At 48.5% G+C, this 15,955-nt stretch overlaps 1 protein-coding gene across 2 annotated transcripts in view; it reads left to right on the forward strand.

Annotated features, from left to right (window-relative positions):
- The first annotated feature begins 4,757 nt into the window (after positions 1-4,757).
- IGF2 (insulin like growth factor 2) overlaps positions 4,758-15,955 on the forward strand; it is a 30,835-nt gene continuing 19,637 nt past the window's right edge. The window contains exon 1 of one of the 2 annotated variants that reach the window (XM_078682737.1): positions 4,758-5,102. In XM_078682737.1, the coding sequence (XP_078538863.1) occupies positions 5,004-5,102 (99 nt within the window). In that variant the 5' untranslated portion in view covers positions 4,758-5,003. Of the gene's footprint in view, positions 5,103-7,511; positions 7,632-15,955 lie in introns of those variants that run through there. The other variant, XM_078682738.1, reaches the window with a different exon arrangement.

The raw sequence follows: 15,955 nt of genomic DNA on the forward strand, positions 1-15,955 counted from the left end.
AGCCGGCTGTTTCTCATCCAGTTGGCGACGGCCGTCATTCCCTCGTGGAGGTTGGTTTTGGCTGTGTGAGGGTCTTTGGTGAGGGAGAGGATCAACTGGGTGTCGTCAGCGTAGGAGATGGTGTTGAGGTTGTGCACTCGAGCGATGCGGGCGAGCGGGGCCATGTAGACGTTGAACAGCGCGGGGCTGAGGGAAAAGCCCTGGGGTACGCCGCAGATGATCTCGGTGGCTTCGGAGCGGAAGGGAGGAAGGCTGATGCTCTGTGTTCTACCGGAGAGGAAGGAGGTGGTCCAGTCTAGGGCCTTCTCTTGAATCCCTGCGTCGTGGAGGCGTGCGCGTAGGGTGTGGTGGCAGACCGTGTTGAAGGCGGCCGACAGGTCCAGGAGGATGAGGGCCGCGGTTTCACCTTTGTCTAGCAGGGTTCTGATGTCATCCGTGACGGCTAGGAGGGCTGTCTCGGTGCTGTGGATGCGGCGAAATCCAGACTGGGACGACTCCAGGATGCTGTTTTCCTCGAGGAACCTGGTTAGTTGTATGTTGACGGCCTTCTCGATAACCTTCGCCGGGAACGGGAGCAGGGAGACGGGTCTGAAGTTTTTGAGGTCCTTGGGGTCAGCGTGGGTTTCTTCAGTAGGGCGTAGATCTCGGTGTGCTTCCAGTCCTCAGGGAAGGTCGCTGTCTCGAGGGAGCTGTTGATGGCCTTCCGGAGGTGGGGTGTGATGACGGTGCTGGCCCTGTTGAAGATGTGGTGAGGGCATGGATCTGTCGGGGATCCGGAGTGTACGGAGTTCATGATCTTGATGGTGTAGTTGTTGTCTACTTTGGTCCAGGAGGTCAGGCGGTTGGTGCGAGTGGTGGTCGTGGGTGTCTCGGAGGTTGCCGGGGCTGTCGCGGTGTTGAAGCTGTTGTGGATGTCCGTGATCTTGCGGTGGAAGAAGGTGGCCAGTGAGTCGCACAGTTCTTGCGAGGGTGGGAAGGCGTTGGCGCTGGAGTTGGGGTTGGAGAGTTCTTTCACGATGTTGAAGAGCTCTTTGCTGTTGTGTGCGTTGCTGTCTAGGTGGTCTTTGAAGGAGGCTCTCTTGGCGGATCTGATGAGGTGGTGGTGGTTGCGGGTGGTGCCCTTGTGAGCTGCGTAGCTTTCTGGGGTTCGTTTGCGGGTCCAGTCTTCTCTAACTTACAGCAGGTTTTCTTGGATGCCTGGAGGTCTTGGGAGAACCAGCTCGCTTTCTTCCTGGTGTGGCTGGTGGAGGGTTTCTTGATTGGGGCAAGGGCATTGGCGCAGTCATCGATCCATTGTCTGAGGTTGTGGGCTGCGGCGTCCGGGACGGTCGGGTCTGCGGGTGGGCTTTGGGCGAGGGTGGTGGTTAGCTGGTCATCGGTGACTTTGCTCCAGCAGCGGCTTGGCATCTGTTGGGTGCTGTGGGGTGTGACGGGTTTCCGAAAGGTGAAGAGAATGCAGCGGTGGTCGGTCCAGTGGAGTTTGGTGGTGTGGTTGAAGCAGACGTGGGTGCTTGCTGAGAAGATGGGGTCCAGCGTGTGGCCGGCGGAGTGGGTGGGCGTCGTGACGAGTTGTCTGAGTCCAAGGTTGTCGAGGTTATCGATCAGGGTGGAGGAGTTGGGGTCGTTGTTGTTCTCGAGGTGGAAGTTCAGGTCCCCGAGGACGATGTAGTCCGTGGAGGCGAGGGTGTCCGTGCTGACGAGGTCGGCGATGGAGTCGCAGAACTGTGGTTGGGGTCTCGGGGGTCTGTAGACGAGTGTTCCTCTGAGGGTGGAGTTGGGGTCGGTGTGGATCTGGAAGTGCAGGTGTTCGACGGTGCAGAGGGTGTCAGCGTCGTTAGTCGAGATGTTGAGGGTGTTCTTGTGGATGATGGCAATTCCTCCTCCTACTCCGTTGGTGCGGTCCTTGCGGATGACCTTGTAGCCTTCCGGGATGGCTATGGCGATGTCGGTGCTGAGGAGGAGTTCAGCCAGGTCTCGGTTAGGAATGTGACATCAGGGGTGTGGGTGTCGAGTAGGTCCCAGAGTTCGACGGCGTGTTTCCTGGCAGAGCGGGTGTTTAGGAGGATGCAGCGAAGGTGGTGGCTTGATAGGCGGATGGGTTGGCGGGCTGGATGCTGGTGTAGCTGCAGTTTCGGCAGGTGAAGGGTCCATGGGTGCGTTTTGGGGCGGGCAGGTAGCAGGTGCTTGATCGTCCGGTGTTGAGTGCGTGGAGGGTTCCGGTGACGTAGTGGAGGCGGGTGTTGTGGCGGTCGCGGGGGCCAGAGGCTCTGGCACTGGGCGCGGTCCAGGTGCGGATGGGCGCAGACGGGCTTGCCTTAGGCGCGCCAGCTGCGCGCGGCAGCTTTGTGGTCTGCATAAGAGCGTTGATGGGAGGGAGGAGCAGCTGGGTGGCGGGAGCTGGCGGCGAATGGGCTGTCAGGAGGCGGGCCCACAGGGAGGCAGCGGCGGGAAGAGTGCGGCAAAGGTGACCGGCTCAGCAGCGGCTGGGACCGGGGGTAGGCAGAGGCAGCAAGCGGGCAGGCCAAGTCAGCTGGCAGCAGGAGACAGCAGCAGGAGACCAGGGTGAGCAGGCGGCAGCGGCGTGGGGGCGAGCTAACCTGTAGGCAGGGTCAGAGGTCATAGGACATAGGCAGTGCTTTAAATGGGCCGGTACTCACCGGTACGGAGTACCGGCACTTCTTAGATTTGTCACTCTGAGTACCGGCACTTCTCTTCTGCCAGAGGAGAGTACTGGTACTCATGAAGAGGGAGGTCACTGGCTGAGAGTGCGAATGAGAAGGTGGGGACGTTTCTGTCAGCCAAGGCGCCACTTATGTAGCCCCCATCGGAGCCCCTGCTGAGCTAATCGGCAGGGCTCACTTGAATAATGTGAGGTGCTCATGGTCACGCTGTGCTAGACAAAGCAGGGTGAAGATTCATTTTACCTGCTAGTGTGCGCGTACGATTTCAAAGCGCAGCACTTCAGGTAGCGAAAAGTACTTTCAACATATACATTTTAGCAGTGGCAAGGGCGGCAGATTCCCACACTTCCTGTACTTTCTCTGGATCAGAGAGTTAATTCCCAGACAATGCGATGGAAGAGGCTCTTTGAGCGCTAATTTAACAGCGTTCTGCACTGAGAAACCCACCTTCCTAAAAAAAAGTCTCAATTACCCAGTGTGCCTGCAAACACGCGCGAGAGAGAGAGAACCAAGGAATGCTCAGGAGGTATTTTAAAGAAAATGGGTGGCACGTTGTGTACACATGTCTATGGTGACAAAGGTTCATGAATAACGTAGTAGGGAATGTTGGTGGGTGAGTGAGTGGATGGATGAGTGAGCTAGGGTGGATGTTTTGATGGCTGGATGAGGGAATGGATGGATGAGTGAATGGATGTATGGGTGAAAGAGGGTGGATGATTGATAAAAGGGCGGATGATGGATGTGTAAGTGAAAGATTGGATGGATGGATGGATGGATGGATGAATGGATTGAGGGAGGATGGATGAAAGGGTGGATGATGGATGAGTGAAAGGAGGTATTGAGTGGATGGTATAAAGGAGTGAAATGGTTGATGGATAGATGAGCAAAAGGATTGATGGATCAGTGAAAGGGTGGATAAAGAGATGGATGAGTGACAGGATGGATGGATAGGTTTGGATATGAAGGGTGGACAGACGGAATGGTGAAAAACTGAATGATGGATGAAAAACCGAATAGACGACAGAATGTAAAGGGAAAATGGTGGACATCAGCAGGTAAATGGTAGGATGAAATGATGACTGGATAGATCGATGGAAGAGAATCTTCTGGGGAGGGTCATGATGATTTGCTTCATTTGCTAGTTGCCATAGGAGCTTCGGTTTGATGTGGGGTTATTTTCAGTTTCTTCCTACTCACGTGCTCAAAAATATATAGTATTGTGCCAAACATCATCAATTAACAGTATGGCATTAAGAAGGTGCAACTATTGCAAGAAAAAGGAAAAGTTAACATATCATCGCATTTCTCTTTCATTTTGTATAATGAGTTAACCTGCTTTGTTTATATAAACACATTTATCATGTGTTTTGGTGTGTGCTGCAACTCTTATGTAAGTTGTTAATTATCATTATGTCTTGCCCTTAGCCCCGCCCCTAGCTCCACCCAGCCCCGCCCACTCACTACAACTGTAGCTCATTTTAATGAGTACCTACACTTATTTGTTCCCATTTAAAGCACTGGACATAGGACATTATACCATACTGTAAAAGCCTGCCATATTATACCACATTATGTCATGCACTAACTTAACACAACAAAACATAGAACGCAACATAAGGTTGCAATGCCTATGTTGTTATCACATGTTCTAAATCCCCAGCACGGTATGAATTGACTTGTCTTGAACTGAAAATGACATAGCATAGTCTCTCCAACCACAGGCATGCCCACGGAGATCTAAATCCAGGTGAAAATAATCTTTCCTGCCAAGCATGGAAAATTGGCTACTTTTATGAGTCCCAGCTCTCAGTTAAAAGCCATTTTTGTTTGAAAAAGAGTCACTGTCGATGTAGATCCAATCCCTTTTTTTTTTAAATCTTGATAAGGCGGTTAATACATGTACGTCCCGAGAAGAAGAGACGAATCCTAGAAAAAACATGCCCAAGCAACGCCAGGCACTGTACATCGTAGCGCAAGTCTTTTTTTTTATTATTGGAAAGTCATTCCTTTTTTGGAAAGGGGAGGTGCCGGGGAGGGTGAGACTCTCACTTGGTGAGTATAAAAGCGGAACCGAGCAGCCGCTCCAGTCTGTCTCCCTCACGTCTGGAGCAGCCCAATGAGAGAGCGCCGCTGCTGCCTGCTGGGACTCACTTTTCTTTCATAAAAACGAAAGTCATCCCGGGAGCCTCCAAGCCAGCAAAGAACAGCAATAAAGACCAACTGGGGTGGAATAAAAGCACTTTCAAAGAAAAAACTAAAACCGGCAGACAGCTCTCTCTCTTTCAATAACCTTAAACTGCAATAAAAAATACAACCGGTGAGATGCACGCTACGGGACCAGTGCGCTGTCGTGAAGTCAGCTGCAGCCGACCAAAGCACACAGCACAACCCTGCCGGCAGCCTGGGGTTACAGCTCTCAAGGTAAGGAGGAAGCAGCGACGCCGGGCAGCACTGTGGGCGGACAGGACCTGTGGGTTACGATCTGGGAAAGGGAAAGTGGTAAAGAAAGGCTAAAGGCTCGATGGCTTTGGGGTATTGAGCGGGGCTTGCAGACAGCTCCGTGAGTTCAGCGCCTGCTGCAGAGATATGCCGACTGCACGAGGTTTCAGACGTGCAACCTTGTGATTCGCGTGTGGATATTACTAGCTGGTGATATTGGAACAATTACGAGACAGGCTACTGTGGGGTATGTGCTTCGGTGGTCAGAGTGACACTTCACACTGTTATACGGCGTCACCTTATGGAATAACTTACATACTTTTTTTATATTTTTATACTCTGTGCCTTTTTTATGCTATTGCTTTTGTAAACCATTTTAGGTAATCATACAGTAAAGATTTAATTAGTGGTCAGCATATGTATGAGTGCGTGCCTTGCGGAGTCAGTACTCCAAAGTTGTTGAGTGACTTCACTTGTGTGATGACAGAGAGGCCTTCAATCGTGAGTCACCTGGGGACTTGCGCAGCCTGGCCTCTTCAGTGCTCAAATGGTGAATATATGGAGCGGTGTGTACAGTGCAGCTCCTTGACTGAAGGTGTCAATGGGCTACATGTGATTTGCTGTGTTTTTGCTCCTGAAAGCAGTATGCTATTTGTTTTAAAGAGAGATTCGGTGCTCATCGAAGACGTTTGGGGGAACGGCAATTTACTGGGATAAAACACAGCAGGGAAATACTCAGCAGTGGGGACAGAAACGTTTTTAGGGAGATCGCAGGTGAACGTACAGGAGCATGCGTGTAAGAACAACTTGAGTTTGAAACTTATATCCAGAATTTCAGATGTCGTTTCTTCTAAGTGTTACAAATGCGGGGAGATCAGCGACCGAATGGGTCTGCCATGGTTGACACAATTTGTGGAAGTTTTGCTTGATTTAATATTTCGCATCTTAACCTACACACCCCATCCTTTCGTGAGCCCCAATGACCCCTCCCCAGATCTATTTCCATGCCTGCCAAACAGAATTATTTTAGGGTACATTAGGAGGAGCACGCTACTTAACTGTTTGCAAACAGAATTGGTTTCAAAAGCTATCCCCGGCCTCTCTGTCCTCAGAAGGCTGCTTGCCCGGGCAGTTCTTCCTCGGTACATTATATCGTAATAAGGGAAAACGGGTTGCAGTTATCTAATTTCACGGCTAGGGGGCCCCCGCACTACAAGCTAGTGCTAATACAGTAATCTGCCTGAGAGAGAATCATAGTAGGGGGGAAAGTGAAAAACAAAAAGACAAAAAAAAGGAATAACGGCAGAGAAACGCCTGCTCCAGAAACTGCTGACAAATTAGTCTACTTTTTAAGTGAAACGAGAACTTCGTTTGATTGACCCTGTATGCTTTTAGGTCACACTGGGGTATATAATATTTCGCTTTATTATGGAATTCCGACTTTGGAACTGGGGGGGTCGCTTCAAATCCCAGCTTCGGCTCAACATCCTGCGAGTCTGAGCAAATCACTTAATCTCCCCGACCCTAAAAAAATCTGTAACAAGTCTGGCTCACTTGTAAAGCGCTCTAATGCCTTCGGGTCAAGGTCACGCTATATCACCATGAAAAAAACTGCCACCATTCCCATATCCACATGAGCCCAATAAAGTGTACATAACTGATGTGTGGGGGGAGGGGACAGTCTAGTTGTGTGTGAGCAAGGAGCATGGTGCGACTAGCGGCGCTCCTCCAATGGTTTCGCTGAGGCCACCCATACTTCCTGTTGTTGAGAAGCGTTGGGGGAAGGGCGCTACTAGTTATGTTTCATGGACACCAGATGGGCATAGACCCTTAAACTTACTTTCAGACTCCAGGGGTTGGTATGCGTGCGGGAGGGGGGCGAGGGTATGTAGAGCATGTTTATGTCCAACTCCGTATCTCACTGCTCCAATGAATTATCTTTACAGGACCCGCGAAAACTGCCCAAAACTGTCTTGCTTATGAAATACGGGTTGTCAGTGTGTGACTCGAATCCCTCTGTCCAATATGAATAAAATGCGTGGCCCTAGGAAGACCCCCTGCCTCCAAATCTGCAGGCGTGTGGATACCTTAGAGGTAGGCCAAGCGCCAATGGCACAGTCATGTGGGCAAAAACGTAAGCGGCAAAACAAGACAGGGCGACAGTCGGCATATTGCCCAGCTCGGTGTAAAAGTGTAGCGCACAGAAACACACCACTGACCCCCCTTCGCTGCGCTGCCTCTACCTGCCCCCTGCTTCGTTCACTGCAGAGCTCTTGTTTACTGACCTCCTCTTCTTTCGTGCGGGGCTGCCGCTTGCACCCGTCGCATCTTGTAAACAATGCAGGGAGGAGCCTAGAAGGGGCAGTGGGGCTGATTTTCTGCTGACTCGGCAGATCTGGTGGGACAGCGGCGGTGATGTGATGTCCTCACGTTTGCGTAACTCTTCGCTTTCGTAACAGATGTCGCAGGATGTATTGAGGGGTCTGAGACCAGCGCGTCACCTCATAGCGGGTAAGATAGTACAAAGTGTTAAAATTCCCGGCGCTGGCTTCCTTTGCAAGTTGCCGAATTCAGTCGCTTGAGGGGAGACTCAATTTGTGTATACTCGAGGTCGACAACGCGAGCAAACGTCCCAGTCTCGACTCTCGGACAGAGCCAGCGTTTCACTTTGTCTTTCGGTGGCCCCCTCCTGCCGGCACGCGATTTTGGATGCCAAAAGTGCAGTCCAAACCCTGGGCCAGTCTCACTGCAGGACTGGCCAGACGGTCGAAGGTTTTCTATGCCGGCATGCGGGGCCCTGTCACTCAACTCTTTTTTCGTGGCACGAACTCTCACTTTTTTCTCAAGTACCACTACCATCGGGCAAACCTTACGCCATGCACTGTGCCCGTTGTCTAGCTTTCTGTAGACTCCACTTGCTGCCAGTTTACAGTGCAGCTTGGAGGCCTAGTCTTTCGTGATGAAATGGGGAATTGCCCTTTTCACTAAGTGGCCTTGGAGTCGCCTACCTTGTAAAATGTTCTCACTGCCTGCTCTTTAAACAGTGTTTGTGCAAGTACTAACGAGCGACCCTTTATCTGTTGTGGTGTTGAAGAAACAGGCGAGTTGTTTTCTAGAGATTAGGTGAGAAGTGTATCCCTAGGCGCCCTTCTCTGCACTCGACCTCTGGGACCTCTCGACCGAAGCCCTTAGGGGCCCGACACCCTCTGCCTGGCGTGCGTTTCTCGATGGTGGCATGCGTCCGTGATCAAGCTATCTTTTAGAGGGAAAAAAAGTTGAAAAATTCAGTTCGCTGTTATTGTGTTTCACTTTCAGCCTGATTCCGCTTTCTGCATAAGTGGGATGGAATCCACTGGTCCTGTCGCTTGTGCGAGCGATGGGGGAGGTGAACGGGGGTTGAGAAAAAGGAGAGAGGGGGATTGAGGGAACCAATGAGAGGCGGCCTGGAGAACACTGCATCACACCCCTGTCCCGGAGGAATGGACTTTTCCTCAGAAAAACAAGTCTGCCCAGCGTGAACGAACGCGCGAGTCGGATGTCTGCACCAGGCCTTTATATTTGTTTTTCTTGTGTCTATTCTTTTGGGTAAGACTGTTTGCCATTTCCCAGATTATTCGCCTTACAGTAAATTGTTCTGGGTGAATGAGCTACAGTGTCTGGCTTGGAAATATTTTTCTGCAGAAGCACCCAGAGTGTAGAATGGTTGGGCCGAATGCGAGCTGACGTTTGTGCCCACGGCCGATAAACACTCGGGGCCCGAGGGCAGTGGCGAGAACCAGACGCTGCAGAGGTCACAATAAGGAAGCTAGTCCATTACCGATAACAGAATCTATATCAACAACCTAACCTGCCGTCCCAAGGGCACCCACTCTTTCTAGAACATTCTGCTTTTTGGACCACCTCTCCAGCCCTCTGAATGCAAATCTTTCCACAGCCCCTTCCCTGGAAGCAGGGCTTTATGTGGGATTAAAATACAGGGGGGTTTCTCAAAAGGGTGAGGCCACTGTAATTAGGGATGTGGCTTAAAACACATAAGCTAAAAATCTGTGCTTAGCATAGTGTGCCGCACGACTTGTATTTTGCTGTTTCGGTCATTGCATAGATATATGATACACCAAGAAACATCATACCTACAACACGTCAGGACTATTGGCTTTGTCAATGGTAGTTAGTTTCATAAGATAAATACTCAGCAACTTTGGCCTGTATATAATATTGAAAACGCTTCCACTAAAGCCTTGATGACACCACGATGCTGTTGCTGATCCTGAATTTCAAAAAGAAGGGAAATACAGAGAGAAAATGACTCTCTTTAAAGGATTTCCCTTCGCTACAACGCTCACCAGGCATGAAGTCATGCAGTAACTTCTCCACTAGTGAGAAGTGAGCACTGTGAGCACGCGCACATCCAGGTGTCTGCTGTCACTGCAGTCCGGAAAAAAAACGGACCGCCTGTGCCAGGGCACAAAACAGAGCCCGATAGAGACCCGTTTCGAGGCCTCCTTTAAAAAACTGCCGGTGCTCAGCACCGGTGCGACCCGGCCCACTTAAAGCCCTGCCTGGAAGCATGTTCTGTCTTCCTCGACCATCTCTACCTAAGCCCAGCCAGTTCAAGCAGCAGGTCTCATCAGCCCTTGCCACATGAACGTCTCTCAGTTCTGATTCAGTCTCCCCCTTTAATCCCTTTGCCGTGGGGGTAATTCCCCCACGGTGCAGGGGGAAAGGGGGGGGGCACCGCGGTGCTCCTGGCGAGCCCATGAGTCACAGTAGAGCTGTGCTCATGACGAGCTGGGCTCGTCACAGCCCCGTCCACTGATTAAGTCTCCCGCACAGGCGGGGAATCAATCGCGCATGGGTGCGCCACGGCAATTATGACCAGCCCAGATCATCATGAGCACAGCTCCACTGTGCCTCATGGCGACCTGGGATCGTCATGAGCATGGAAGGGGTTCACAATTCCCACGAAGACCTCTTCCAAGTCTCTGTATACTCTGAACTTGTCTCAGCAAGTTCAGCTTCTCCCATTTACATCTTTCCAAAGCCTCCACCTCTCCCATGAGCATCTCTCCACAAACTTAGCTTGTCCATTGAACATTTCTCCACAAGCTTAGCCTGTCCATTGAACATCCCTCTACAGCCCATAGAGTGCTTGGACATCTCTTCCGAGCCTTCTGTACTGTGACCATCTCTCCAGGAGCTAAACTTGGCCTGTTAATATCCCACGGCCACTTGCATTGCCCCTAACTTCCCTACACAGCCCTACTCCTAACACACCATGGATAGGTCTTCAAAGGTCGTGTTCCGCCTGAGCATCTCTCTAAAGCCCATCCTGAACCACATCCATAGTATATCTCTCAAACATCTTTCCCCAGTGAACTCCCTCACAGCATCAGTCTGCTCCATGGGCATCTTTTCACCGCTCAAGTATGTGTTATCAACATATCTCCACTGACCCACACCCCCATGGAAGAAACTAGTGTTGCAAGAACCTCAGTTTCTAACATACATCTCTCTCTCCACAGCCCGACCTGTCCCTCCAATGAGTGTTGTTCACTCCCTCTAGCGAGACCATCCCAATGGAATGATTACGTTTAAAGCACACAGTTGCAACATTTTCCTCGTATTCTATCACCAGAGTTTGTTTGCATTTGGCCAGGCTCCAATTACGAGATGAGGGGTTGATGTCCGCATTCACGAACATTTGTGTTCTCGGAATAATCCGAAACGGGTGATCACTACCTATGTTTGACTTAGGCCGCAGCCCTCTAACAATGCGACAAAGGACTGGGGCCTGTTTTCAATTCAAAAAATGGATATTAAGTTAGAACACAATGCACTGAAATAGTAAAGAGAAAAGAGGCATCAGGGAATCTACTTATTACCTGGCTCCAAGGTACTTTGTTACGTAGGATCCAAATACTTATGTTGTAAGGTGCTTTTGGATTCAGGGTCCATTTCTTTAAGTACTTGGGCAAAACAGTCAACACCCAACCAAGTATGTGGAGATCGTCCAATCACTCCACTCAAGATATGCTGACCGCTTTATTGACAAGTTTCTCCTTTGACACCCCAGAATCTTTCTACACTATCCAGGCAAGCTGAACAGTAAACAGTCCTAGAAACATTACATAAACATCCTCCTTCGTCATGATGATAAACTACTTTGAAACATACACAGGTCTTACACTCTGTATTTTGTAATTCTGAAGTAAAAGTCATTTCACAGGGGCAGTCTTTTGAACATCTCAATCAATATGCCTATGATGTAGAATACAATCAGGCTCTGCCCTGGGTCCTTACAATACAACAACAAACTGCACTGTGGTTGGGAATACTTTTTATTATTTACTATGTATATATAGTGAATGGCTATGTGACCACAGACAAAGATGGCAGCAATATGCGAGCACAGCAAAAAGTAGGAAAAAAAACGTGACTGCTCAAGGGTGAGTAGGTCCCCTTCTGACTGTTGAACCATGCCCACCATAAAGTGAATACAAGTACAGAAGGAGTTAAAATGTGAACCAGGACAAACACCACTGACAGTTAGACTGTAACAATAAAAAGTTCTATCCTTCTGTATCCGTAAACACACCCGATCAATGGAAGGGCTCTCACTCCAGAACTATATCACATTCTCACCTTATACCAAAGTATATAAAGCAATAAACTCAATGCTGGTCTCAAACACCATTACCAAAACACAATTTGTAATTTATCCAATCCTGAACTATTTACAACAGCAGTTCTATTCAAACGCAGTGTACTGGAAGAAAAAACATATCCACTGGACCGTCTCTCACACATGTACTCTAATTGGCCCGACCCATGACTTATAGTACATCTACTAAAACACCCACGCTAAATACATAGTTTGATGTAAACCAACCCTTTCTTAAGAACCTCTGCCCAAATAGGTACGCCTCAGCACTACTACTCAAATACAAGCTAATTCACAACTACTCAACTGCGTTCTCTAATGTGACATTATTTTCTTATAGTACACACACCCACAAGTACAATGTTGACCTAAAACACTACTACTGAAACCTGTCCTCTAAAGAGTCCATCCGTAAATACATACTCTAACCTTTGCTTATATTCCCCAATCTTCCAACAATACACACGCAGTGGGATAATGCATTTCTTTAATCAAACTATGCTTTTAGTCAACACTTTTCACGTAATCCAAGACTACTTTGTGAAAGGGTGTTGATGGGGCTGTAGACGGGTAGTCTAGACTCTAGAGGAAGAGACCCTGCATCACTGCTGTACTCTTGAAGTTCTTCTTTAAAGGGAGTAGTGAGCAGGTAATATAAGCGCTCGCTAGCCTGCTCTGGCTGACATCACAGTTGGGAGATGCGCAAGTTGCCTTCGTTCTGAAGTGATAGATGATCACAAATGTTTAAAGGCCCCACCATTGGCGACTCTGAAGCAGATCTTTGTGGTGTGCCTGAGATACAGGGGGTCTTGTAGAGTACGCTCTGGCAAATGTGTTACATCCGGAAAAAAATTAAGCTAAGCCACAAATGTTAATTTCCATAAAATTGAACTAAAACACATTACCACCCCAAAGAGCATGGCTGTGAAAGCCCAGGGTGTAATTTATTTCTGAAATTCATATCCTTGATGATAATGAGCAGTTAGTAAAATCCATTGTGAGGTCCATATGCCTGGGACTCTGGCTGCAAGGGATGTTGTTACATTTTAAAGGGACCACCCCACCCCCTCCCATGGCGTGGGACAGAGGGAACACTAGGGCATATATGTACTGAGATTGCCCTGAACGGGGGAAACTATGGGGTACCCATGTGGGAACAGCAGCCGCAGCTGGTCAGAGGGAGATGAGAGGGAAAGCAGAATAAAAGCCATCCACCAGGAGCAGGTCACCCCAAGACTCTGGAGAAATAAGGTAGGGAAGTGCCCTCTCACTGGTACAGAACTCATATGGGGGTTACACGGAGGGGGATTTGGAGTAGATTGTCTTTTTTTCTCTATTTTGAATTTAAAACTCCTAATGACGCAACAGTTGAAGATTGAAACACTCAAGAATAGATGTTAAGAATTTTTCAGTGTTTGATCGACTGGACGTGTTGGGGAGAGTCCATCTAGAAACCCTGAACCATCGAGCTTAGGCACAGAACCTCTAATTAATAATAAATAAAGAAAGCAGTGTTTGACACTCTGTCACTGTTATGGGGTTTTGGAACAACCAAACTCTCTAAGTGACAGGCAGAAGGGTGTGGGGAGGGAGAGGGATTTCCAAGAGACAGGGTATGAATACTTCGGAGTGATTCAGTAGGCCTTCCATAGGACTGGATATAGTAAGGTTTCTTAAGCAATGGCTCGATGAATTGTCATTAACCCCCCTGAGAGTCAAAGAGTGACTAAGGGATATGTAGACTGCTCTCTGTCAGTACAATGAAGGTTTGTGGAAAGAGCTTGACTTTTGATCTACTGGGATTTATTGACAACAGTCAAATGATGCAGGCTGCGAAGGGTGAAAGTAAGTAGTAAGCTTCATGTATTTGGAGTAGAAAGAGCCAAGGGTCAGATGGGTAAAATCGCGCCCCCTCCCAAAGCAGTCGAGGATTTGTTTTTTTGAATAGCCTGTTGCACTAATAGGTAGTGCAGGATGTAACTGATAGAAACAGTGGTGAGTTTGTCAAAGAAGTCTATGACCCTCTTCCCTGTTCCTTTTTTTGCTGGCAGTCTTGATACTTTCCAAACAGAGAAGAAAGAGTTAAATAAAATGCGTGTACATTTGCAAGTAACAAGTTGATTCCATTAACCCCTCTGGCAGGTTGTGCAAAGGCTAAAGTTCCCCAAGCAAACAATTTTGATCAAACACAGATCTCCAGTGAAGTCAGCCTCAGTCGCCCCGGCCTCCCTCCCTCCCCCGCCCCCTGCCTGATCACATCCATGCGAAATGGTTCTCTGTGCGGGACACTCACCTCATGAGAGCAGAAACACAAGAGCTGGAAGCTGACACGGGAGGCAGGGCCAAGCCAGGCAACAGCCAGTCATTGACATCAGCCCTGCAGCTCTCAAATTATAGCTCAACAACAGTGATGTCACAATTGGCCTGACAGACACACTTAAAGTGTTTTTTTTCTTAATTGCCATAATCTGTAAACTAATGAAAATATTCTTGGTTCAAGACCTGTTATTGTGGTCATGGACCCAGGCCCTCCACCCCCTCTCCTCTGCAGCACTGAAAGCTTTTTTCTTCACAAGAGCAAGTAATGTTTCCAAAAGAGAAGCAGCCAGACACATTCCACTGTTGCAATAACACCTCTGTTCTTGTACAGTTTGGGAAATTGTTAAGTTTTTTTTGTCCAGCTGAACGTGACCTTAGTACACGTTATTGTGCACAAGGCACCTCAGTTAAGGAGTTCTACAAATAAGAGAACTCAACCAAGGCATTGTTTCCAGGCAACTGCTAGGGCTGATCTCTCGGGAAGAGTTCTCTCAAACACAGGTCTATGATCGAACGGGCATGGAGCTATATCCTTCATCCTCCTTGTCTCAGATATTCTCCCAAAAATACAACAGCTCTATGGAGACATGTAAATACACCCAATTTACGGCTAGCATCAAACCAAGGCCTGCACAAAGTGCCAGAGAGCATGCCTGGCAGTACCCAGCCTCCTAAATGCAATGGGTGAGCTTGGTATTGCTGTGCAATGAAAGGCCCAGTTAGTTTCCTTAACATGTTCTTGCTGTGTTCAAATCTGTCCTGCTTCCATTGGGGGTTTTGTTCTAAAGCCGGTTAGGTATAATTTCCTTTAGAGGTGCCCATATATTAAAGAAATGTCTTCATTTGCAGACAGGGACACGTGGGAAATGACCCATAGTGGCGATTTCATGAGACCTTTCAATGCTGGTCTCCATGTTAACAGGGCTGTTGAACACCCTAATATCATCAGTTTCAGGAACGTACAAAATGAGCTTCTGCTGAGCTTTGGAGCTTCTCCTAGGTAATGGGTCTACCAGTAACCCTCGATCCGAGGAGCTCTGAAGATTCGGTCCTAGAATGATTGCAGAGATCTGGTAATGACTTCTGAAAGAGCCCTAAAAGAGAGAATGAGACAGCAAAAGAGTGAGGAATAGGAAGACAGATCTAAAAAATGCACGAATCCATCAATATCACAAATCTGTCAATATTTGTGTCAGGGGCCATGATAAAGTCTGCATGTGAAAAATAGGGGTCCCAAATACCCTGGAGCATAGTTGTTTGAACGCAAGACTGCGGCTTGTCTCCCTATATAAACGGATTAAAGAAGACGCCCCTATATGCTGCTACATGAGATCTGTTGTGTGTCTGAGAGTAAGGCTGCAATATGATCTAGAGTAGATAAAATCATTTAAAAACATGTACAGATGGCAATCACTGTCATCCTGTGGAAAACCATGCACCCACTCGCTCTCTCTCTGTTTCTCTTTTCCTAAGGGGTGCTGGTGAAGCCTTTGTGTGTTAAAAGGAGGTGGAGCAATGCATAGGAGCTGACAGGTACAGGGACAGCCCCTTGGTGCCTGAAGAGTGATACCAAACTGTAGAAGACCCCCATACTGCAGTAAAAGGGACACTGATACTCCGGCTCCTCTATGTCATAGAACAAGCTGAAGCCAAGCAGCTTTGTTTTTTATGCTGGCAATGAAAGCACAGAAGAGTTCTCTGCATACAGGGTTTGTTTTATTGACTAGTCCTTGGTTTTCAGAACTCGTTTACAGGACTTGGCCAGCACTTGTGGCCCCCCACACATCTAGGATTAGAGAAATAGGCCAGAAATCTGTCCTGGCGTAGAGAGGCTGTGAAAGCACAAGCTGTATAT

Source organism: Lissotriton helveticus, chromosome 3_1, assembly GCF_964261635.1.
Source record: "Lissotriton helveticus chromosome 3_1, aLisHel1.1, whole genome shotgun sequence".
Taxonomy (NCBI): domain Eukaryota; kingdom Metazoa; phylum Chordata; class Amphibia; order Caudata; family Salamandridae; genus Lissotriton; species Lissotriton helveticus.